The 23,301-nt window shown below is 39.2% G+C and overlaps 1 protein-coding gene across 3 annotated transcripts in view; it reads left to right on the top strand.

The window, feature by feature from the left end:
• Window positions 1–23,301, top strand: part of SLC12A1 (solute carrier family 12 member 1) — a 92,600-nt gene that overhangs the window by 19,885 nt on the left and 49,414 nt on the right. For all 3 annotated transcript variants that reach the window (XM_076004333.1, XM_076004332.1, XM_012763537.3), the window contains exons 6-15: window positions 706–845; window positions 1,917–2,027; window positions 3,966–4,077; window positions 5,701–5,828; window positions 10,997–11,081; window positions 13,927–14,078; window positions 15,266–15,373; window positions 15,696–15,819; window positions 17,579–17,680; window positions 19,724–19,879. In XM_076004333.1, the coding sequence (XP_075860448.1) occupies window positions 706–845; window positions 1,917–2,027; window positions 3,966–4,077; window positions 5,701–5,828; window positions 10,997–11,081; window positions 13,927–14,078; window positions 15,266–15,373; window positions 15,696–15,819; window positions 17,579–17,680; window positions 19,724–19,879 (1,218 nt within the window). The remainder of the gene's footprint in view (window positions 1–705; window positions 846–1,916; window positions 2,028–3,965; window positions 4,078–5,700; window positions 5,829–10,996; window positions 11,082–13,926; window positions 14,079–15,265; window positions 15,374–15,695; window positions 15,820–17,578; window positions 17,681–19,723; window positions 19,880–23,301) is intronic.

A 23,301-nucleotide genomic window follows, 5' to 3' on the forward strand; every position in this document is an offset into this window, starting at 1 on the left:
AGTAACCTACTGTAGGTACCCTCTAGGCAGTTGACCAATCTAGTCCCGTGTTTCATGCGCACAGACGTAGGCAGCCATATATAGAACTACATTCCAATGTGCAAGGAAGAGGCAATTGTTCCAAGTCCTCCTTATGTTTCTTCCCACTTGCCGCCCCCACACACATATGAGTATTTGGCAATAATCATGCCTTCTCTAGCTAAAAACATTAAAAACCAACTCTGATTTATAGATGAATAATACATAGCACTACACAGATACCTTGTTTTATGCAGCAAATGTATACCAAAAAATTATATATACTTCACCCACTTCATTTTCTACCCAGGCTTTCCCATTCCTGGAAATTCTGAATATAAAATTTTACCAAAGTCGCTTTATTAATTTGAATACTCCGATGATATTTTTTAAAGAGAAAACATTTTGGGGGTAAAGTTTGCTGTGTTCTTATTTGTAGCATTCTTTTTATATTTAGGTTTCAATAAGTTGGGTTTTATTAAGTCAGGCTACTTCTGTTGTATATTATACAGTACAAAGAAGGGTTAAGTTGTTCATTAGGACGACACAGGATTCCTAAAACTATTAGAAAGTTGTAATATTTTTATGAGAATAATTAATGTTTCAAATGCTCTCAGACATTTAAAACCATTTGTTCATATAAATTAGCAACTCCTTGACATAAAGCATGTTCATTTCTTGTTTCAGGTGGGGCCTATTATCTTATTTCCAGGAGTTTAGGCCCCGAGTTCGGTGGGTCAATAGGCTTGATCTTCGCTTTTGCCAATGCAGTGGCTGTTGCCATGTACGTGGTAGGATTTGCTGAGACTGTGGTAGATCTTCTTAAGGTAATTAAAAGCTTCTCTGTTTTTCAGCCAAGCAAGATAATTCAGTTTAGTTTGCTTTTTGGGGGGCCCTAGGGGATATTATTATGGCAAGATGAGAGGAAAAAGTTGGATATAGTAGAAGAAGCCTGAGCTTAGCATAAGAATATCTGGCTTTGAGTCCTGGCTCTCAAATTTACCAGCCAAGAGACTTTGGATCAGTTCCTCTATTAACTTAAACCCTGCTCTCCAAATCTATAATAAAGGTTAATAATGCCGTTCGATGTATTTCATGGAAGTGTGCTACAAAGCAAACTAAATAATGTACATGAAATACTGGGTAAAATTTGAAACATTGAATAAATAACGGGTATTACGATTAGCAGTTATACTCTGATTATGGTTGTAGATTTCCAAAGGGAAACAAAGTTGAAAGGTTAAAAATAACTCCCTGCAGAAAACTAGGTATTCCCTAGTTTAGGCGTCAGTCTAGGATGATGTATACAGAAGCACAGTAATTAGCTAGTATACCAACTAACTTCTAGTCCTTGTCTTGTGGTAAAGATAGCATTCACTGAATTCAATTGGTAAAAGCACCTATATTTGAAAATTAGATAAATAAATGAGCTTGCAGTTCATAAAGTGTGTTATCTTTAAGAGATGCATTATCAGGTTTGTGTGGTCTGTTCCTAAATTAAACAGCACTTAATTTCTAATATTCATACCATGAGCCACGCATTTTTATTCCTCTAGGATTCCCCTTGACACACAAAAATAATTAGTCATTCTTCTGAAACAAAACACAATGTATGTGTGTACACACACTTTCACCTAGTGGTATCATATCTTCAAAAGTAATGGCTAGAATGAATCTCTAAAATTTCTAACTTTTAACTGTGGCTATCAAAGTTCTATTATCGCAGAAAAAAAATAGTACTAAGTTATCTTCTGAAATGCATGAACACTCCATTTTTATATTATCCTATATGGCCCCAGGTGTCAGTGTATGATATCTCTTTTAACTGTTATGTGCTACAATAAGACACACACCCCAAAAGCTGTATCTGTAACCATTTAACCAATTTCTCCCCACAGGAGAGTGATTCGATGATGGTGGATCCAACCAACGACATCCGGATTATAGGCACCATCACTGTGGTGATTCTTTTAGGAATTTCGGTAGCTGGAATGGAATGGGAAGCAAAGGTGAATTTCTCAAAAATGATGTTACCAAGAACTGCTGGTCAGGTCCTGAACGATTGCAGGAATAGAAAGAACCCCATATTCAAAAAGAATTGCTGTTATTATTTGCTATGGTGACAGGAGCAGCTTAGCGCCAGAGGGAACATGACACCTGCAAAGCAGGAAGTCCAGGCAGTCGTGACTCACAGCTCCTGAGTCACACGACAGAGCCTGTGTTTTGTCCTTTCTGCTACCATTGCAGTGACACAGCCACCAAGGGGGCTGCCATCTTCATGCATAGACCCTTTACGATCATCGCAGTGGTGCACGCTGGCAGCCTGTGTCTCTCAATCACAAACCCTGGTGTCCCCTTTCAAGCTGCCCGTGGGTGCTGCTGAAGCCCAGAAGAAATGGCAAGTGTGTTAGGAGAAAGTAATAGAAGCAGAACTATCATTCCTTTCTGAAACCCAGTATTTCACCAGCAAGTTTGAAGACACCATAGGCTTTGAAACCAGAAAACATCCGGATTGAACTAGTAGTAAAAGAGTAAATTTCTAAATGATGGGAAGCCTGTCTTCTGCCTCCTTTGTAACTCCTTGCAGTGACTGGTGCACTTGAAAATGTTCCTCTGTGCCTGGACATTGAAGTGACTAGATTTCCAGTGGTCACAAGAAATGAAAGCTGAAGCCTCTCACCTATATAAGGTGATAGGAAACATTCCTACATGGCATTTATTTGTGGATGACACATTCACACATTAACTAAAAGTTAATTAAGTGCCTACATGCACTGAGCATTCTAACAGGCGCTAGATGCTCAGTTGTGACCAAAACAGTCGGAATCCCTGCTCTAGTTCAGCAAATGGTCTATGGATAGATGAGTAATAAAGAAGTAAACAAAGAAATAAATATAAAATGGTAAATTGTGAAAAGTACTGTGAAGGAAATAAACAAGACCCCGAGATAAAAAAAAACAAAAAAAACAAAAACAGAAGAAACCTACTTTATTACTGGATTCTAGGAGGGAGGTAGTGAAGTTTAGTGGCAATAGAAGGTAGTATTTAAATCTCCAGCTTTGTGGTTAGAGTGCCCGGATTTGAATCTGTTTTATATTTCTGTGACCTTAAGTAAATTATTTAACTTTTCTGTGCCTCAGTTTCTTTATCTTTAAAATGGAGATAATAAAATTACCTGCTTCTTAGTGTTGTTAGTTAGTGGTATTATTTACCTAAAAGAATACAGGTAAAGTGAAATCTGTTCTATTGTAAGCTCTCAGGGACCAAATAGCTGTCGTTATTTAGATGAAGTGGTCAAGAAAGGCCTCCCAGAAAGGTAACTGAGACTTAAAGGATGATAAGGAAATGGCTTCATGGAGGAGGATGAAGTGTGTTCCAGGTAGAGGAAAGGGCATGTGGTAACACCAAGCCAGTAAACACCTTGAAATGGTGGAGAAACTAAAGGGAGACCATTTAGACGGTCACCCTTGCAGAGGGCTTGTGCTGAGCACATAGCGGCAGCCTGCGGTCAAGTGCACTGGACATCCCAGGAATTCTATGAATCGTCCCGTGTTCTCATACTCCTGCACGTAGCACTGGGAAGAGGAAGAACCCATAGGTACTCTGCCTAGAGGAAAACTCAAGTCTATCGGTGTTAAAACTTTTGGCTCCATTTACATTCCTGGGACCATTGTGATAGTTACCCAACTGCTATTTGGGATGTTTTTGAAATGTAACCCTCAAGTGCCCAAGCACGTGCTCCCATTGAAAATGTAGCATCAACATCCAGGAAGAATAAGGTTTATTAAGATGCTATTCTGTAAGCATGCACTTATGTACTCTGGGTAGCAGAGTCTTCACTAGAATAATCGGTGCCTTTCTCCAGTGGACAACGAAACAACTTTTATAATTACGTAAAAAGTTGTCAAATATGTCTAATTTGGTCTCCTTTTACTTTGCCATTCCAGGCACAGGTGATTCTTCTGGTCATTCTTCTCATTGCTATTGCAAACTTCTTCATTGGAACTGTCATTCCATCCAACAACGAGAAGAAGTCCAGAGGTTTCTTTAATTACCAAGGTACATGTTACCAATCAGCTGCTTGTCAGTAAATGGTTCTCCATTGCCCCCCATCACCACCCCTATCCCCCTGACCCCAGCCATGGGAAAGCCAGTGTGGTCCAGGGAAAAGTCTGGAGTTGGATTCAGGAGACCCAGAGCTGGGTCTCACCTCTTCCACTTACCAGCTGGACAGATCCTAGCATGTTCAGGTCTCAGATTCTCCTGCTAAAGTGTAGGTGATGATAATAACCTCCTGAAGGAATTTTGAGAAGCAAATGAGATAGTGGATGTGAATGTGTCTTGCAAACCTTAAAGTGCTGGACAAATTGTTGCCCCTATCAAATAGAAGAAACAGAGAACATACTCACTGAAAGAGAATAGCTTGAACACCCACTGGAAGTGGTGGGGGGAACCTCTGGCAGGTGAAAAAAAAGAATAGTTTGAACAAATTGTTCAATTATTCCAGAGCACTAAAGTCAAATATAGTCTTTTTTCTCTTCTTGCTAGAATTTTTGCACCTTGACTTCCTACAGCATTACTTACTTAAGCAACACTGTCAAGTTTTCAGGCATAAAAGATTGTAGGAGTTACTTAGTGTAGCATCCTGTGATGATGTCACTGAGCATGAAAGCTAACTTCTTTTCCTCCTATTCTGCTCCTCCCCTCCACTCCTTCCTACCTTTCTCCTCTAGCTTACTCAGGAATCCACTGCTGAGGTTTTATACATATATATATTTACTCAGTTGATACTATTTGTTTCCTTTTTGTATCACATCATCTCTTTCTTCCTAATTCTTTTTCTTCATAAAGATTGTCTTGTTTGCTTTACATGTTAGCATCCTTTTCTATTCTATTCTTTTCCTTCCTTCCCACTTCGACTGTATATTTTGACGTTTTAAGATTTTCTTCCTTATTTTGTACCTCAGATTGTTTTGTTCACATTTTTCTTCCTCCTCTTTTCTTCTTTTTCCTTTCTGTTTTTCTTCTAGATTGTTCTCTTTTATTTAGGTAATTTGATGACAGTCTGTGGGATAGTATTATGTTATGAACAAAATCCCTTAGTATGTTATTTTCCCTTACTGATGATATGGTATAAGGATCTAAAATCCAGTTTCTGAGAGAGAGAGGAGTAAAGAGGTTAGGACATTAGTAGCAAAATTGTAAAGTAGCCTCACCCACAAGGTTCTTCAACAATTAGAAAAAAAAAAGGCACCAAAAAGCAGTGTGTTGATTGTTTAAGCTATTTACGCAGGTGAGAATGTAGTTGTGTGTGTGGCTGTGTGTATGTGCATGTGTGTGGTATATTTGTAAGTGTGCCAGTGTGGTATGTTGAGAGAGTGCCTCATCTCCTCCTCTATTCCAGATTCTTAAAAAATCAGCCAGCCTGGGTCTCTGGTGGCACAAAAATTATTGATTTTTAGAGCTATGTCCTAGAAATCGAAAACCTCATGATACATATTTTGATTCTTGGTAAATATTAACATAAGGTTAATCAGGAGTATACCAACATCTTCAAGTTCATTTCATGTACCATATAGGAATATAATTGCATTTAGGGCTATGGAAGACAAAGGTAACTTTACCTCCTACTCTGTTAAAGAAGAAGTCTACATAATAATTTTCTCATAATTTGTGTTTCAGCATCAATATTTGCAGAAAATTTTGGACCAAGCTTCACAAAGGGTGAAGGCTTCTTCTCTGTCTTTGCCATTTTTTTCCCAGCAGCTACTGGGATTCTTGCTGGTGCTAATATTTCAGGAGATTTGGAGGTATGTTGTTTTCTCTGCTTTGCAGCCCTAACGGTGGTGTAATTGATGGGTAACACAAAGAGCTATAGAGATTGAATGTGACCATATCTCCCTACAGATTCACAACTATAAAATTTCTGCAAAATGTCCTGGTTATTTAAAAGTTCTCTCTTTTAATGCCAAATTTGGATTTGTATTCCAGATAGTTCTTCCAAAAGTTTTATTCAGTAATATAAGAATAATGGAGTATATTGATAATGTGTCATAATTCTAAAAAAATAAGTATAATTCAGTGAAAAAATATCAGAACCACACTTTCTCTTTTAAAACCTTAATGAATGAGAATAAGAAAGATTCATGAAAAAGTAAAAACAAAACAAAGCAAAATAACCACATTATTACTGAGCACTCTATCCATATCATTGTATGTTAAGTACAGTAAGGAATACTGTTTGAGTTAGAATATTAGCATGTTATAAAAGACCAATAACAGTGGGCTAAACAAGATAAGAGCTTGTTTTTCCAGTGCATAAAAATTCGAGCTCAGTCAGGCATGGTGGTGCACACCTCTAGTCCCAGCCACTCAAGAGACTGAAGCTTGAACCCAGGAGTTTGAGGCCAGCCTGGGCAGCACAGCAAGATCCTTTTTCTAAAAAAAAAAAAAAAAAAATCAAGCTCATGGACCATCCAATGGAGTAAGAAAGGTCTGCTCCAAAAGGTAGCCCAGGAACCAAGATGACCTCTCTTGTTTCACCATTACTTTAGGGTTTACCCCCATCTGCAAGGTCCGAGATGATCATTTCCAAGATCACATCCCAGTCCACAGGAAGGGGAATAGGGAAGTAGAGGGTAAGCAATTCCTGGAAGTTACACATATCACTCTTGCTGACACTCCATTGGCCAGAATTTAGACCTGTGGACTTACCTACTTGCAAAGGAGCCTGGGAAATGTAGTTTCTAGCTGGGTAGCCACAGTCCCCAGAGAAAATTTTAGAGAGTTCTAGTATTAAAAGGAGGAAAATGAGGATGGATATTAGGGGACAATAAACAGTCTCTACCACACACAGAAAAAAGTAGGGAGACACAGATTTTTACCTCAGTAAATGTATAATCAACTTTAGAAGACAGGAAATATTTTCAAGAGTCATCAGAAGATATGTATAAATGAAAACCATATGCACTGTCCAAGTGGGTTGTGATATACAAATACTGAACAAATAATTGTTAAGTGAGTCAGGGAAGGATGGCTTCCTCAAGGAAGTAACTTTTGAACCTGAATTGAAAGCAAAGGCTAGATGCTGACTATTGAAGAGGATTTATTTTTATAAGAGTATTCCAGGGAGAGAAGACAACAGGACGGGTCAGGCATGAGGAGACTGAGAACAGCAAGGAGTCCCTTGCGCTTCGACTGGAGAAATCCTGATGAGGCAGGATCACCTTTAAGGCAAGGGCAAACAGTTAGAGGATAGCCAACTCTCCGAGTGAGAGTTGCTTGCCCTAGAGTATAACTCCATGAAAGTGAAGACTTTGCCTTTGATTTTGTTCATTGCTGTATCCTCAGAGATAGTAAGTATTCAATAAATATTTATTGAGTGAATAAATAAAGGCAGTTACATTTGTTATATTATTTATGGGAGCCACAGTGCTGTGGTAAATTCTTGAGGAAAGATATGTCATGAAACAGATTGTGCTGAAGTATAAGAAAGTTAAGACACTTATTCAAAATGATTCAAGGAGTAAGCATCGCTGCTTTAATGAAACTTAGCTGTGGGTGTTGAACTCCTGGGTTCTCGGCTCTGGAAAAGTGTCAGAGGTCACTGATTTAAATTTCTGCCAACTGGAAGCATACCTTTACATTAAAGAATATTGTGCTTTCCCTGGACTCCTTAAAAACAAGTTTGTATCAGATGCTCAGGAGTTAGTTCACCCTACCAACACCTGCTAAGTCCTGCTGACACCAGGCACTGCAAAAGCAAAGAGCTTCATCCTTCCCTCAAGGAGCTCCTAGTCTAAGGGGAGACAGACTTACTCTGGCTGAGTTAGAAAAAGCAAGAACAGAATCATGTGCAAGGGAAACAGGAAATAGTAATTACCACCCCCCCCCAAAAAAAAAGTAAGGGAGGACTTTCAGGGGAGGAGACACTCACTCCAGATTTCAAAGGGTGAAAAGGAGTCAATAAGACAAAGAGGAGAGGGGCATTTGGAACCGAAGGAATGGGACATCAAAATGCACAGAAGATGCTACTTATGGGAATTGTTTTATGTGTGAAGTGAGGTACATAGTAAAATCATTTTTTTTTTTTTTTTGAGACAGAGTCTCACTTTCTTGCCTAGGCTAGAGTGAGTGCCATGGCGTCAGCCTAGCTCACAGCAACCTCAAACTCCTGGGCTCAAGCGATCCTCCTGCCTCAGCCTCCCGAGTAGCTGGGACTACAGGCACGAGCCACCATGCCTGGCTGATATATATATATATATATATGTATATATATATATATATATATATATATATATTAGTTGGCCAATTAATTTCTTTCTATTTTTATGGTAGAGACGGGGTCTCGCTCAGGCTGGTTTTGAACTCCTGACCTTGAGCAATCCGCCTGCCTCGGCCTCCCAGAGTGCTAGGATTACAGGCGTGAGCCACCGCACCCGGCAGTAAAATCATTTTATTAAAATATTAATAAGCACATTTATAAAGAATCTTCTGTGTCTTAGGCACCCTGGGAGTAAGTAAAGAATTAAAAGATATTATCCCCATCTAAAAAGGCAAAACTTAAAATTCTCTTCTCCCAAAATAAGTGTTAATTTGCTTTAAGGTTGTTATGTTAGTCGAGAATTGTATTTATTTATCAATCTGTTCTAAGAAATCTCTGATTTTGAGTTTGCACATAAAGAAAGTACAGAGTATGGCCTGTCATGATTTTCAGGGCATGCATAGTCATAATATTATTGCAGAATGTTGCATTCATTCCATTCGAAAATAATTTTATGATTTTTCAATTAAGCTTAACTTGTAATACATACACTACTATATACCATAGACTTTTGCTTTATACTGAATTTCAAATAGAATTCAAAGGTCCTTTAAACTACCAACAGTAGAGTTTGGATATTATTTCCAAACTAGCTAGATGAGGGATTACCATGATTAGATATGTGTTTTAGAGAGAGCCCACTAACGGACTGTGAAAGACAGGTTAAAAGGCAGGGGAAGGCGGGCATAGGTAGGAAGACTGGAGACAGAAAGATCAATTAGGAAATATCCCAGTAGTCTGGACACAAGATGACATGGGCCTGAATTAAGGCCATGCAGAGGAAAAGGATGAAAGGGGTCAGCTTTTGTTAGAGTTAGAAGAGGAAACAGAAAGAATGTTTTTTTTTTTACTATGATCCGCAGTAAGAAGACATACATCATAACCAAGTAAGCTTTTGTGTTTCCAGAACAAGACTGCCTTCCATCTTCATTTCTCTTATCTTTACATATATATATATATATATTATATTTCCCTTCTTCCCACTTAACTCAGTTCTTTACATTTCACTCAGATCTCAAGAAATTCTTTTTTTTTTCTGGAGACAGAGTCTCACTCTATTGCCTGGGCTAGAGTGCCGTGGCATCATCCTAGCTCACAGCAACCTCAAACTCCTGGGCTCAAGCAATCCTTCTGCTTCAAGCCTTCCAAGTAGCTGGAACTACAGGCATGCACCACCATGCCAGCTACTTTTTTAGTTGGCCAGCTAATTTCTTCCTGTTTTCAGTAGAGATGGGTCTTGCTCTTGCCCAGGCTGGTTTCCAACTCCTGACCTCGAGCAATCCTCCCGCCTCAGCCTCCCCGAGTGCTAGGATTACAGGCATGAGACACCACGCCCAGCCAGATCTCAAGAAAGTCTTATGCAATAAAATAAATTTTGAAACATAACATGAATTAGGGGATTGAGTGGGGCCCACTTCTGCCACAATTGCCATCTTCTTCCTTCCATGTGCTGCTCCATTATACACACCTGCCCCACTGACTTTTGAAGATAATAGTTTGGAAGGAAGAGACTGGGTCTGCATGTATCAGAACAAACCCTTTGTGCAGAAATTCCTAGAAGAGTAGGGAGAAATTAATGATCACAGAGTGTCTCCACAGGCCTGGTTTACTCCCATGTGGGGCAGGTTTGCTTGAATCTGTTATGATTCCCAGCCATCAAGTTCAGTCTGCATTCACCATGAGTGACCTTTCTCATGGACTTGATCAGTGTATTGCAAGTTTTTTTAAAAAAAGCTCAAACTTTGCTTGACTGTATTGACTGCTTATTTGTATTGATGGGTCTCATATTCTCTGGTGGGAGGACTAATGCCTACTGCAATTGTGCTTTTCTCAATTCAATATTTATTGACTCCTACTATATGCCAGGCACTGGCCTGTATACACAGTGAATACATTAAAATTTCTATTTAATAATCCCTGTTAAATTGAATTGAATATAATGCAATATGCTCCTTGGGAATTGATTTGGTATGATTGAGCCCCCAAAATAGGACATAAAATGATAAATTAAATATGATGTCAACTCAACTCAGTGAATGTATATACATTTATGCGTAAGAGAAAAGCCCATTTTCTGGTATAAGCTTGAATTTGCCTCTTTCTTTATGCCTGCTTATGGAAATTAAATATCTCCCATTGCAGTCATTTCTGAACTAGATTCCAAATGAGGAATTTAAGGGATTGAAGAATTTAGTAGATCATACTTTTTGCTCAGTCAAAAGTGATTTTTTGTAATGCAATCCCAAGCTCAGTATAATACAAATGCACATAAACAGAGAGATATCATCAATAAGCCAAATATGTTTGTATATTGTCCCCTAACACTTCAAGGTCTAGGATACAACTTCATGAAATTCACAGGAGGTAAACAGAAGGGAGAGGTCTGAGTGAATGAACTACACCTAATATTAAAACTTCCTTCTGGACAGTTAGAGTTCTCTCCTGTTCAGCTCAAAGTTTTACAGATTTCTTTATTCACTCTGAACACCTTTTCTTTGTCCAAAAAGAACTTGAGCCTTGCCATTTGCTTGATCTTTTCTTTAGAACTTGTCTCTGGAAGGATAGCCTAAAAATTTGAAAATACAGAAATAACTCCAAGTGATCTGTTTCTTATTCTTCCCTGTATTCTCCTACCTCCACCTTATTTTTCCAAAGGATCCCCAAGATGCCATCCCCAGAGGAACCATGCTGGCCATTTTCATCACCACCGTTGCCTACCTAGCTGTTGCTATCTGTGTAGGTAAGTGGTACGTCTCTGGTGTCAGAAAGTCAGAATTACAAGGGGTGCAGTTGTTCTTCATGTCTAGTGAGCTTTCCATGCAGCATAAGTAGAAAGTTTTATAAAAGGCAACAATTTTTGTTTTCTTCTTGGTACCTTCATGTTAATGATTTGGATGCTTTGGGGGTTTAAATGCAATGAAGCTGTAATGTAGGCATCTCTGAGTCAGGGCTAGAGTATAGCTCATCAAACTGTCATTCTACCTGAACACAAAGAGGGTCCCATTTTACTACCCTAGGTGATAATCCGAATGCTAAGGAAGCTACCATTTCCAGCACACACTTCCCTTGCCCTATGAGGCAGCTGAAAAACAGAGCAAAGAAGCAAAAAACAAACAAACAAAAAACAGCCTTAAGGAAGCATAAAAGATGTAGATTTTCTGACTTTGTCACATCCTTGCAGTGCTTCCCCCTGATGTGGAAATGTCAGTGTCACCAATTGGCAGGAAATCAGAACAAGAAAAGACCCAGCTGCTGGCAGTGTGGGCGGCCAGCCCCTACATTGCTCAGTGAACAGAAAATATGTGTATTCACCTGCTGTTCCTGAGGCTGACTTTGCTTTCACCTGCTGCCTACAGCCACACCTCCTCCTGGTTGGGAGCGCCTCATATTTCTGCCTTAGCAGCAGAGGAAGAAATGTGGTTTCCCAACATCCAGAGAAGAGAACTTTTTTTATGTCCACTAGGGAGTATAGCTCCAGGCTGGACCAATATGGAAACCAAAAGGTAGATCCCAATCCTCCTCTGCTTACTGTAAGGGAAATTGGGAAAGTGCATATATCTGGAACTAGTTTCTGGAGATAAATGCAAAAAAAATTAATCTAGATTCTTGCCTGCCTCTTATTGGAGGAAACTGGATAAGTTTGTTAAGTGTATTGTTGTGGCAGTTCCAAGTTTAGTTACATGCAAAGAAATTTCTTTCCAATATTTAGAAAAATCAACACATTTTTAAATGACATTGGAATCTAAAGTTAAATGTCCCAAATGGTTTTCTTTTCTTTTCTTTTTTACCCACAGTAAAAATAAGGGAATGAGTAAAGTTATAGTTCTAATCTCAGAGATGCTTCTAGTTTTTGCCCCCATGGGTGGGAAAATCTGCGTTTCTGCACTTTTCCCAGGGTAAGAAAACAGGCATGGGGTCAATGGCCTGTCATTAGTGCCAATGATGACTCGTGGTCTGGATCATGGGAATTTGGAGAGATCGGTTACTCAGAGGTTAAAATACAGGATTCAGAAAAGTCAATTCAACATACATGAACAATGCAAAGAGGTAAAATCTGGGATAGATAGTTCAGCTTGGTAATCAACAGCCATACTCTTAAGTGTTTAAGCAGAGGCTGGTAAGCCACCTCTCAACACTGTGATAAAAAGGATTCCCTCACTGATTATTTTAAATGGCTCTTTCCCAGATTAAAAGAATGTGAATTCCATGGCTCACATTGAGGGTTCCCAGTAGCTCCTGTCACTGGGGCCTGTCTTAAAGTTATTAGCAAGGAATGGGAATCCACCCTGGGTGGAGTTTGAAAAGCAAATTGAACAGTTTTATTGGCTGGCATTTAGTTTGTAAAATATTTATCCTCATGTAGTTCAGGAAAGTTTATATATATTTCATATGTATATTCAAATATTTCAAATAATCTTATCAAATACATAATGGCAAAGATTACGGTTAGAAAAACTCATAAGGAAAGTCAGTGATTTCAAGAGGCTTGAATATTTTTGAATGTTCATAATTCCATTTCGGAGAATCTATCCTAGAGAAATATTTTGAAGTACAGAAGAAAAAGTTTATGCATAAAGATGTGCATCATAGAATGTTTATAATAGAAAATAACAGAAACACTCAAATGTATGAAAATAATGGTATGGATAAACTGAGATAAATATTTGATAAATATTATTTGACCATTGCCTAGGAAATCTTATCATTTTATCCTAAATGATAAATGATAAAATATAATTTTTCTTTATTATTTAAACCATTAAATTTGTATGTAAAGTACAACTACAATTCTGTTTAAAAAATTATGCAAGGAATATCATTAGTTGACAACAAGGGCTTTGTTTTCTAAACTAGAATTCCATAATGCCATCCCCTGGTTCTCTTGCAGATAAGGAAACAAATCCTTCTACTTGAAAAGCACCCAGTCAGTAACACTAGGCCAGAAATATGAATTGAGTATGCATTATGCCCAAAGTACCGGCTAAGTGTACTTTAAGACATCAGAAATTAAGACAGTCTCAACACCCAAGTCTCCCACCACCCACCCAAACCTAAACCACACCAGCAGTTGAAATGGCAGCCAGTTACAGACAGGGGGCGCTCGCAGGGCCTGGGGAATGAGAGACTCCAGTTACCAAGTCTCAAGAAGCATTGGCAGGCGAGTTGGCTCACGCCGCTAATCCTAGCACTCTGGGAGGCTGAGGCAGGCAGATTGCTCGACGTCACGAGTTCGAAACCAGCCTGAGCAAGAGCAACTATAAATAGAAAGAAATTAATATGTATAGAAAAAATAAGCCGGGCATGGTGGCACATGCCTGTAGTCCCAGCTACTTGGGAGGCTGAGGCAGGAGGATTGCTTGAGACCAGGATTTCGAGGTTGCTGTGAGCTAGGCTGACGCCACGGCACTCACTCTAGCCTGGACAACAAAGCGAGACTCTGTCTCAAAAAGACAAAAAAATAAAAAGAAGCATTGGCAGTGAGCAGAGGCTAGGAAATGGACCTGTAAACTAAGTGTGTTTTCAGAAGAAAACCCTAAGAGAGCAGAACTCTTACAAAGAATGACAAGCCATGGTTGTTTCTACAGGAGCCTGCGTGGTCCGAGATGCCACTGGGAGCATGAATGACACCATCATTTCTGGGATGAACTGCAATGGTTCAGCAGCCTGTGGGCTGGGCTATGACTTCTCCAGATGTCAGCATGAACCGTGTCAATACGGACTGATGAACAATTTCCAGGTTCAAACTTCAAAAAAAAAAAAAAAATCATGTTTATTGCTATTGTTTTCACGTTTAGAACATCACGTACAGTAAAACGTCTGAATCTGCAACTGATTGGTTATTAACTGATATGAATTCAGCAAGGACTAATTTGTGTGAGAGGAGAGAAACGATGCAGGCATGATGTCATGATGTAGTAGCAAATGTTGCGGTTACATTTACTGTGGCGATGGGAGAGCAACAGGCAGCGGTATATGAATTGTGTCACTAGGGAGAGATCGCCACCTGGCACTATGCGTCTTCCAATCAGTTGTGCAAGATTTCATAGTGGGAAAGAAGTTCAGATTAGTTAGCACCCGGAGTGCATTTCATGCATGGGCTTCCACTTAGGAAAAGCCTATGAGTTGGCCCTGGAGAGCCCAAAAGACCAGGCTGAGACAGACAGAAATGGTGAGTGCCAGAGTGGGGCGGTAAATGAGAGGGAAGGAACAAGGGAAGTTGGGAAAAACCGTAGGACTTGAAAGATTAATTTGTCTGCATGATTGGTGAGCAGAGGGAGAAGTAAATTTGTCATGAAACCCTCATTCATCTATTTTAACAACCAACAAAGAGAAATTAACTCAGCTGAAGTCATTATTCCAAAATATGACTTAAAGTGATAGAATCTCATCATGTCTCAGATCTAACATTACGTTTAATGAGCACAGAAAAAGCAAAGGCTCTAAAGGCCTCCGTGTGCAGAAAGAAGAAGAAAGGTTAATGTCTTTTTAAAAGACTAGTAAACAGCTGGAGCCCCTCCCCAAACCTTATTAAAATAGTACTTTCTGCTAGATAGAATTTCCTATCATCAAAGAAACACATAACTACAAAGAACAGAGGATTTATTAAAATCAAGGATTTGTTAAAATCCTTGAAACCATTTCCTTCTTTATTCTTTCCAGTATCTTCTGGATATATTGTGGTGAGCATTTATTATTTTATAAATAACACAAAGGGCCATTTCCATTTTGAAAAAAAATAAAATTAAGAACTTGAGAATGAAGCAGGTGGGGGGGGGGAATCTGGTTAGAAGCAATTAGCTTATACAAGAGATTCCAATTCCCAGCAAGTAGAAAGGGAAGCATTTGCATCAAAATTTGGCTAATTTTTTTTTTTTTTTTACTGTCTCTTGGATGAGACTCCTGACTTGAACCTCTCTTCCCAAGGTCATGAGCATGGTGTCAGGGTTCGGCCCCCTCATCACTGCTGGAATCTTTTCCGCAACGCTCTCCTCCGCCCTGGCTTCCCTTGTCAGTGCGCCCAAAGTGTTCCAGGTAATACAGGCACAAGACCCCGTGCTCCTCCTTATTGCTGTTTGCACCGAACGTGGCTCAAGCCGAGACATTCATTCTCACCGGCAATCATTTTCCATCATTTTCTGAAACAGTTAATGTTTGCATCTGGCTCAAGTGCGATGTCTGCCACATAGTCAAGATCGATTCAGATAATATAAAGAATGATGAACGGCAGTGTTAACTTGTGCCTCATATTGTGTGTCACTTAATCTTTCCCCAAATATTCTTGTTTGAATCACCTAGAGAAAATGACTGTGCACAGATATATAAATGACAAATTTCTCCTCTTCTTTTCCATCAGGCTCTGTGCAAGGACAACATCTACAAAGCCCTGCAGTTCTTTGCAAAGGGATACGGGAAAAACAATGAACCCCTGAGAGGATATATTCTCACTTTTTTTATAGCCATGGCGTTTATTCTTATTGGTTTGTACATTTCTTGTTCTTACTGAAAGCCAAAGAATTCTTCTGATTCCTTGTAGGGTTTTCCTCTTAGTTTGAGAAATTACCCATTTTATGCTTAAGATCCCATTTGGGAATACTAGAGTCTGTCTAAGAAGGAAATGAGAAATCCTTGTGTGCGGAGGGCCTTTGAGGAACTTGAGGTAGACTTTGGACTTTAATCTCTTCTTTAAATCTGAGTGTTGGAAATCCACCAACCAAATGCAACTGAATCCTTTCTCCAACCTGCCCGATGCTGTCTAATTCCAGAGTCTCCCCCAGCTGCTGTATCTACTGGTCTGATGTTACTATTCCCAAAATGTGGTCCATTAACCATCTATATCACAGTAACCCGGGGTGCTTGTCAATGTGCCGAGATTTGAGGCTCAATTCTAGGGTTACTGAGTCAGAATCTCTGAGGATACAGAATCTGCCTTTTACAAGCTCCTCAAGAGATTCACAGGCCACTAGTATTTGAGAAACACTTACCTAGACTGTAATCTCTGCTTCCTCTCCCCAAGCGATGCAGAAACAGCCACACAATCTTAGAGAGGTACATTCATCAACTTCAGCCTGCACAGTCCTCGTTCCTCCCTAAGGCCCACCTCTCTGATGAGCACATGAGAGGAAAAGAAGCAAAGGTCAAAGGACAACAGGAACCACACGGAGGCAGGCCGAGCCTTCCTCAGCTCAGCAGAACCGAGCAATGAGAGCTCCGCATCATTACATATTAAACTCAGGAAGGGATGATAATTCGTAAATCCTCATAAAATTTCTATGAAGCAGAAGAAGGGACTATATAACCCTCTCTGATTGTTAGCTGTATTAGAATTAAATAAAAAGTGATTACATACAGAGATATTTCAATTTTATACTTTAGGCTTTAAGACCTCATCATTGCCCTACGCCACGTATGAGTGATTAAACAACCAAAGTTTTAAAAGTTTTGTATAAATTAAATAATATCCTCTAAAAAAATCACTCTTTCAGATAAATGCAAACGAGCTTCATGCACAAGCTTTGTGGCAGCTGTTTGTGGCTACTTTCTTGTTCGTATCCATGCTCTGTAATCACACCCAGCTGCCTGCATTTGCCTTATTGAGGTTGATAGATGTCTGACCTTCAGATAAAAGAGGAAGTCTCTATATTTTTTCTTATATCACGCAGTAAATAATCCAGCTTGGAATAAATCATACAGGATATTTAGCCATGGAGGCAAAAGTACTTTTGGCAAGCCTTAAGAAGTGGAACTCTCTAGAGATATGGAAAAATAGAAGTGAATAACAAGAGTCCTGAAAGTCAGAGAAAGCATACTGTGTACCTACAGAGATATTTCCATCTGGGAGTTTCTGGTGCGCTGCTATTAAACTGATACCCTGCAGAGTCTTTTGATTGTATACGTAGCCGGTAAAGAACACAGGATTTGCTGCCTCCAGAATAGCTACAGGGGAGTTTATCATATGCTCAGTCCCCAAACCACCTCCCCACTCCTACTTGAATTTTTTGTAGGTCAAGGTCTTGAGTCTCTATTTTCGGATTGGTAGGCTTTCTTACTTACTTTATGGAAACCTTGGCTAAGACAATGTATGTAGCCCCCAAAGAAAAATCACCAACTTCCTAAACTTTGACAGATGCTAGCTATGTTTTCAGTTTCCAAATAAAGTCAAGCTTCCAGGATATAACAGCTGTTCCGGCCCTGCTCTCATCACTCATACGTGCATGTTCCATTCTGCTTCTTTTACAGCGGAACTGAACACCATCGCTCCCATCATCTCCAACTTTTTCCTGGCCTCATATGCACTTATTAATTTCTCCTGCTTCCATGCCTCTTATGCCAAATCTCCAGGTAAGCTGACTTTCCAAAAGCTAAAATGCACCTAAGCAAACAGTTAGTGTGTCTCAATAAAAAGAAATAAGTCCGTGAGAAGTGTTCAATCTGTGTTTATATGTTTCCTTATATCCTAGTGGGAAGTGTAATCCACTTTATTTTAGTGAGTTGGGGGATGACTTCTGAAATAGAAAAAGAATCATTTGAGCAATGGCCTTTTTGACCAACCGTAAAGTCAATTTTCTCCTGCGGCAATAAATTATTCATTGCAAGAGAAACCACATTTATTTTAGCAGTAGAAAAACACCACTATTTATTTCCAGGGTGAAAGTGACCACAGAAGTGGAATTAATGTATATATTTGAAACTTCCTTACTATCAATTTGTTTCCTGCCCGTGGTGCAGAAGAGAAGGATGAGTAGTTCCCATAATTACCTGCTGAGTGCTGGCAATGCAAATACACATTGGGCTTCGTCACATTGATGCCGGTGGCATCAGGGCACCAATTGCTTGAAAATTGGTCAACATTTCACACCAGTGAACCTTCCCCTTTCTAGTCACCCCTCTTCTTTGTTTCCGTTGTCCAATAGAGTTTTTCCTGCCTTTCCAAAAGAGTAGAGACTTGTAATTATCAACATTCAGAAGGTCTCTGCCACAAGGACTTTTAACTGGGATGTAAACACATTTCCACTCTTTTAGGATCTGCCAAGATCTCAAGTCTCCTTTGGAAAACCTGGTGCCAATAAGAAAAGATAATAGATGGAAGGGGATCCTTTATCCACCCAATACTAGGCTACAGAAGATAGTGAAAAGAATTTCTTTTCTGTTTTGTTGTGTTCTTTTAACACATACAAATGTGTGACTCCATGCCACATTATGGCCATTTTTGAAAAACAAGGTGAATTAGTAGAGGCAGGCAGGGTAAAGAGTGAAAAAGGAGGAAAGGAAAGAGGGAGAGAGAAAAAGAAAGAGGAAAAGTAGAAAAGCATATAGAGGAAGACATATGGACACACAAACCCAGAAACTCTCTCTCTTTCTCACACGTGTACACACACACACACACACACACACACACACACACACACACACAAACACACAGCCAGAGTCAGGGAAAAATAAGGTCATTTGCAGTGATGTTCTTGAAGTGCTGTTTCCATCTTGTGGCCATTTGGGAAATTGCTTCTGAAGACTCTTAAAGGTCGTTGTGTTTTGGCAACTCCTAATTTAAAATGTACTTTACTTAAAAATGAAATGTTCTCTTCAACTCAGAGCTCCCCCATCCTGACCATGCTGTCTCCCAGTTTCTTTCATTTCAGGGACCTGATAGAACACAGAAACCCCCATGCATGTTCGCACAGTGAGAAATATTTCCATTGCAAAATGCATGATATATTAATGCATTGGGTCTAAGAATCCATTGCTAGCCATTTGTTGTTGTTTTCATTATTATTTCAGGATATTATGGGGGTACAAATGTTTAGGTTACATGTGTTGTCTTGCCTCCTCCCCCTCCATTGGTTTTAAGCATTTGTCCCTCTTTTCCATAGATCATTATTTCTGAAAGGGCAAGCGGGATCCTCCAAGGGTAATGGAAGGGCTACTGGGAAGCCATGATGATTGACTATTGCTGGCTTCTCTGCATTTTCCATGGGAACAAAAAGCCCATTGTCTTAACCTTCTCTTTCTTGAACTACCAAGACATTCCTCCTTCCTACTCCTTTCCATCTCTCCTGCTTCTTTTCACCCAATGGCATGGAATTAGATGCTTATGATTTGGTATTAATAGATAGGGGAGAAATCAGGGGACATGCAGAAACTATGCAGGAATCATGAGTGGCACATTTTCTAGGTGCTTAATACTTATAAATTTCACAGCATCCTATTTAGCATAAGTAGCACCTTCATAAAGCAGGGGCCCCAAGGTCATAGGAAAACAGTGACAGAGTTAGGAAACTGACCTAAAAGTTCTAATTCTTTAAAGACATATTATATTCTTATAATATTCAGTGGCATGAGAGTAGTAGCATGGAAGTTTTTCTTCACCTTTTTTTTAATTTTCAGGATGGAGACCTGCATACGGAGTTTACAACATGTGGGTATCTCTTTTTGGAGCTGTTCTGTGCTGTGCAGTCATGTTTATCATCAACTGGTGGGCAGCTGTCATCACTTATGTCATTGAGTTCTTCCTCTATATCTACGTGACTTATAAGAAGCCAGGTAAGATCAGAAGGACCGTATAGGATGGGGTTTCCAAATCTCTTGCTCACTACTTATTTATTAAGCACTTATTGAGCAGCTTCTCTGTGCTTAGGTGAGTCATATGTAAGGTGGATATTAATAACTTAATGTAATACAATAATAACAGTAGTTAATGTTGTTGAGTACATATTAGATCTCATGCACTCATTTCATCCTCACAATAATGCTGTACGTTAGTTATTATTAATCCCATTTTACAGATGAAGAAACTAGGGCTCAAAGGGTTGACCACTTGCCAAAGTAATAGTCAGGATGCAATGCAGCTGACATTTTAACCAGAGCGTGTATGATACCACAAGTTCTCTGTTACCTCTTCTTCTGCCTCTAATGTCCTGATGAATGAGATATAGTCCCTGTACTCAGGGAGTTCACAGACTCACACTTAAGCATTTAACTATAATACAATATAGTAAATACCATGAGAGCAGTCTGAACGAATTTCTGAGGAGAAGGGAGGGAGTGGTTACCTTTGATTAGAGTTGCCCAGGAAAACTTTCCTGGCTCATGGCTTGTGTTTCCAGGGCCAGACACTCAGTAGACACTTAATAAATATTTGTTGAATGAACAAATAATCTAGGTTTCAAAAAATCAAGTGACTAAGGGTCAGTAAATTGAACAGAGTCAGGGCATGATCTTTTAGGCAAAGGCAAAGCAGGAACGAAGTCAAAGACACGTACAAGCACATAGTGGCATATTTGGGAAGTGTCAGGCCATTAGCACACGTGAAGTTCTTGAGCGCTAAGGAGAAGGGGCACAGAGTGAGCCTGGGAGAATGGCTAGGGGCCAGATAAATAAGAAACTTAAATGTTATGCTAAAGAATCTGATGATGTGAGCAACAAGATGGTGCCAGAGGTTACTCATTTGGAGAAATATAATTGGATCTGAACTTTGGATGCTGACTGTAGAATCAGGTGGATTGAAGCTGGGGGAGACAAGAGACCACAGAGCACAGTGCTGAGAGGCCAAGAACCACCCCACACTTCCTTCCCCTCATTCTGCCAGTAAAGAAGAGATCATAGTAACTACCTTGGAGGATTCTGTTTGCTTTGTTTTTCTTTATCACGTTATATATTTTTAACATCAGGTATAACTTACATATGGTAAAATTCACCCCTTTTAGATGTGCAAACTTATACAATCTCATAATCATTATCATGATCAAGATATAGGATATTTTGATTATCCCCAAAAGTTTCCTTACACCCCTATGTAATCAATCTCTTCTCTCCAACTTAGTCCCTGGTAACTGCTTTTCTGATGCCTGATCCTATAGCTTTGCTTTTTCCAGAATATCATGTGAACAGAATCATGTATTATATGGTATGCCTTCTTTCACTTAGCTAGCATAATGCTTTTAGGTTTTTCCATGTTGGTGCATGTATAGTTTTTTCTTTTGTACTGTTGAGTAGTATTCTACTGTAGGGATATATGGCAAATCTTTAAAAATTCTATTCACCAGTTGATGAACATCTGGGTTGTTTCCAGTTTAGGGTGATTATATGAAAAGTTGCTATAAATATTCACTCACAGGACTTTATGTGGACCTATGTTTTCATTTCTCTCCAGTAAATATCTAGGAGTGGGATTTCTGATTATATAGTATAATAAGTGTATATATAACTTTATAAGAAACTGCCAAACTTTTCTCCATAGTAGCAGTATCACTTTCCAGTTCTACCAGCCATGAATGAGAGCCCTAATTGCTCTCTACATCTTTGTTATTAATAGCATGTAGTATCGTCAGTTGTTTTTATAAAAAGCCATTCCAATAGATGTATAGTGCTATCTCATTGTGGCTTAATTTGCATTTTCCCAATGACTAATGATGTTGAACATCTTGTTTGCTACCCATACATCTTCTTTAGTCAAGTGTCAGTTTAAATCTTTCGCTCATTTTTTAGTTGTTTGCTTTCTTATTATTCGTTATGAGGGTTCTTTATATATTCTGGATGCAAATCCTTTGGCATTTTGTGTTTTGCAAATATTTTCTCCTGATCCATGGATTCTCTTTTTATTTTCCTTATAACTTGTTTGGAAGAACAAAAGTTCTTAATTTTTATGAAGTCTAACTTATCTTTTTTTTTTTTTCTTTTGCGGTTTGTGCTGTTGCATCTGATCTAAAACATCTTTCCCTAAGCCAAGATCACACACCTCTTCTAGAAGTTTTAGTGCATTTGGGAATTATATTTACATCTGTTATCCATTTTGAGTTAATTTTTGCATATGGTATGGGTATGCTTCAAGGTTCATTCTTTACATATAAATGTCCTTATAAAAATATTTTATTGGCATAAAATAAATAGCCTATGCTATGCTTAATGCCTGGTACACAGCCAACACTTAATCAATATTAGTCTTCTCTATCTCCAGATGATTATCCCCCACCTATTTCCTTGACTTTCCAGAGCAAGACTGAGGAGAAGTAGCTCTGTCTGTCATCTGGGGTGTATCTGTACATTCCTATCGGGGACTTCATCTCATAAAACTTAAAGGATCCATTTAATATTTAAATTTGTAAAAGAACAAAATACAGGCCGGGTGTGGTGGCTCACGCCTGTAATCCTAGCACTCTGGGAGGCGGAGGCAGGCGGATTGCTTCAGGTCAGGAGTTTGAAACCAGCCTGAGCAAGAGCAAGACCCCGTCTCTACTAAAAATAGAAAGAAATTAATTGGCCAACTAATATGTATAGAAAAAATTAGCTGGGCATGGTGGCACATGCCTGTAGTCTCAGCTACGTGGGAGGCTGAGGCAGGATTGCTTGAGCCCAGGAGTCTGAGGTTGCTGTGAGCTAGGCTGACGCCATGACACTCACTCTAGCCTGGGCAACAAAGCGAGACTCTGTCTCAAAAAAAAACAACAAAAAAAAAGAACAAAATACAACAACAACAACAAAAGACAAGAGATAGTGGAGCTAACCTCCCTTTTGATGAAGATTAAGTTTTAAAAGTTCAAACTAAAGTGCTTGCTAAGGAACCTTGACCCTGTTCATGGAAGTAAGAATTTCTGAGCTATTTAGTTTTACTGTTCAAAATATAAAGATTACTACACACTATTTGTGTATGCAAAAATGCTGCTTTTCCTTTCAATTTAAAAATTAGTGAAGATACCTTGCATTTATTAAGGGGTTGACTGTTCTCCTGAGTCCAGCTGCCTGCAATGTGGTTAGCACACAGCCTCTCCCACCAAACCAGATTCCTGGGACTGCAGCCTTCCAGTCTGAATCTTCATTGGAAAAAAAAAAAAAAATCTCATTTCTGAGGATTCACGTGGTGTTCCTAGCAGGACACAGTGTGCCTTTTAGGAAATACTACGTTATATTTTCTCTGATTTGGACACTCATCACTGCCGGCATGGCCAAGGAAAATCACAGAAGGGAAT

The sequence above is a fragment of the Microcebus murinus genome, chromosome 6, assembly GCF_040939455.1.
Source record: "Microcebus murinus isolate Inina chromosome 6, M.murinus_Inina_mat1.0, whole genome shotgun sequence".
NCBI lineage: Eukaryota > Metazoa > Chordata > Mammalia > Primates > Cheirogaleidae > Microcebus > Microcebus murinus.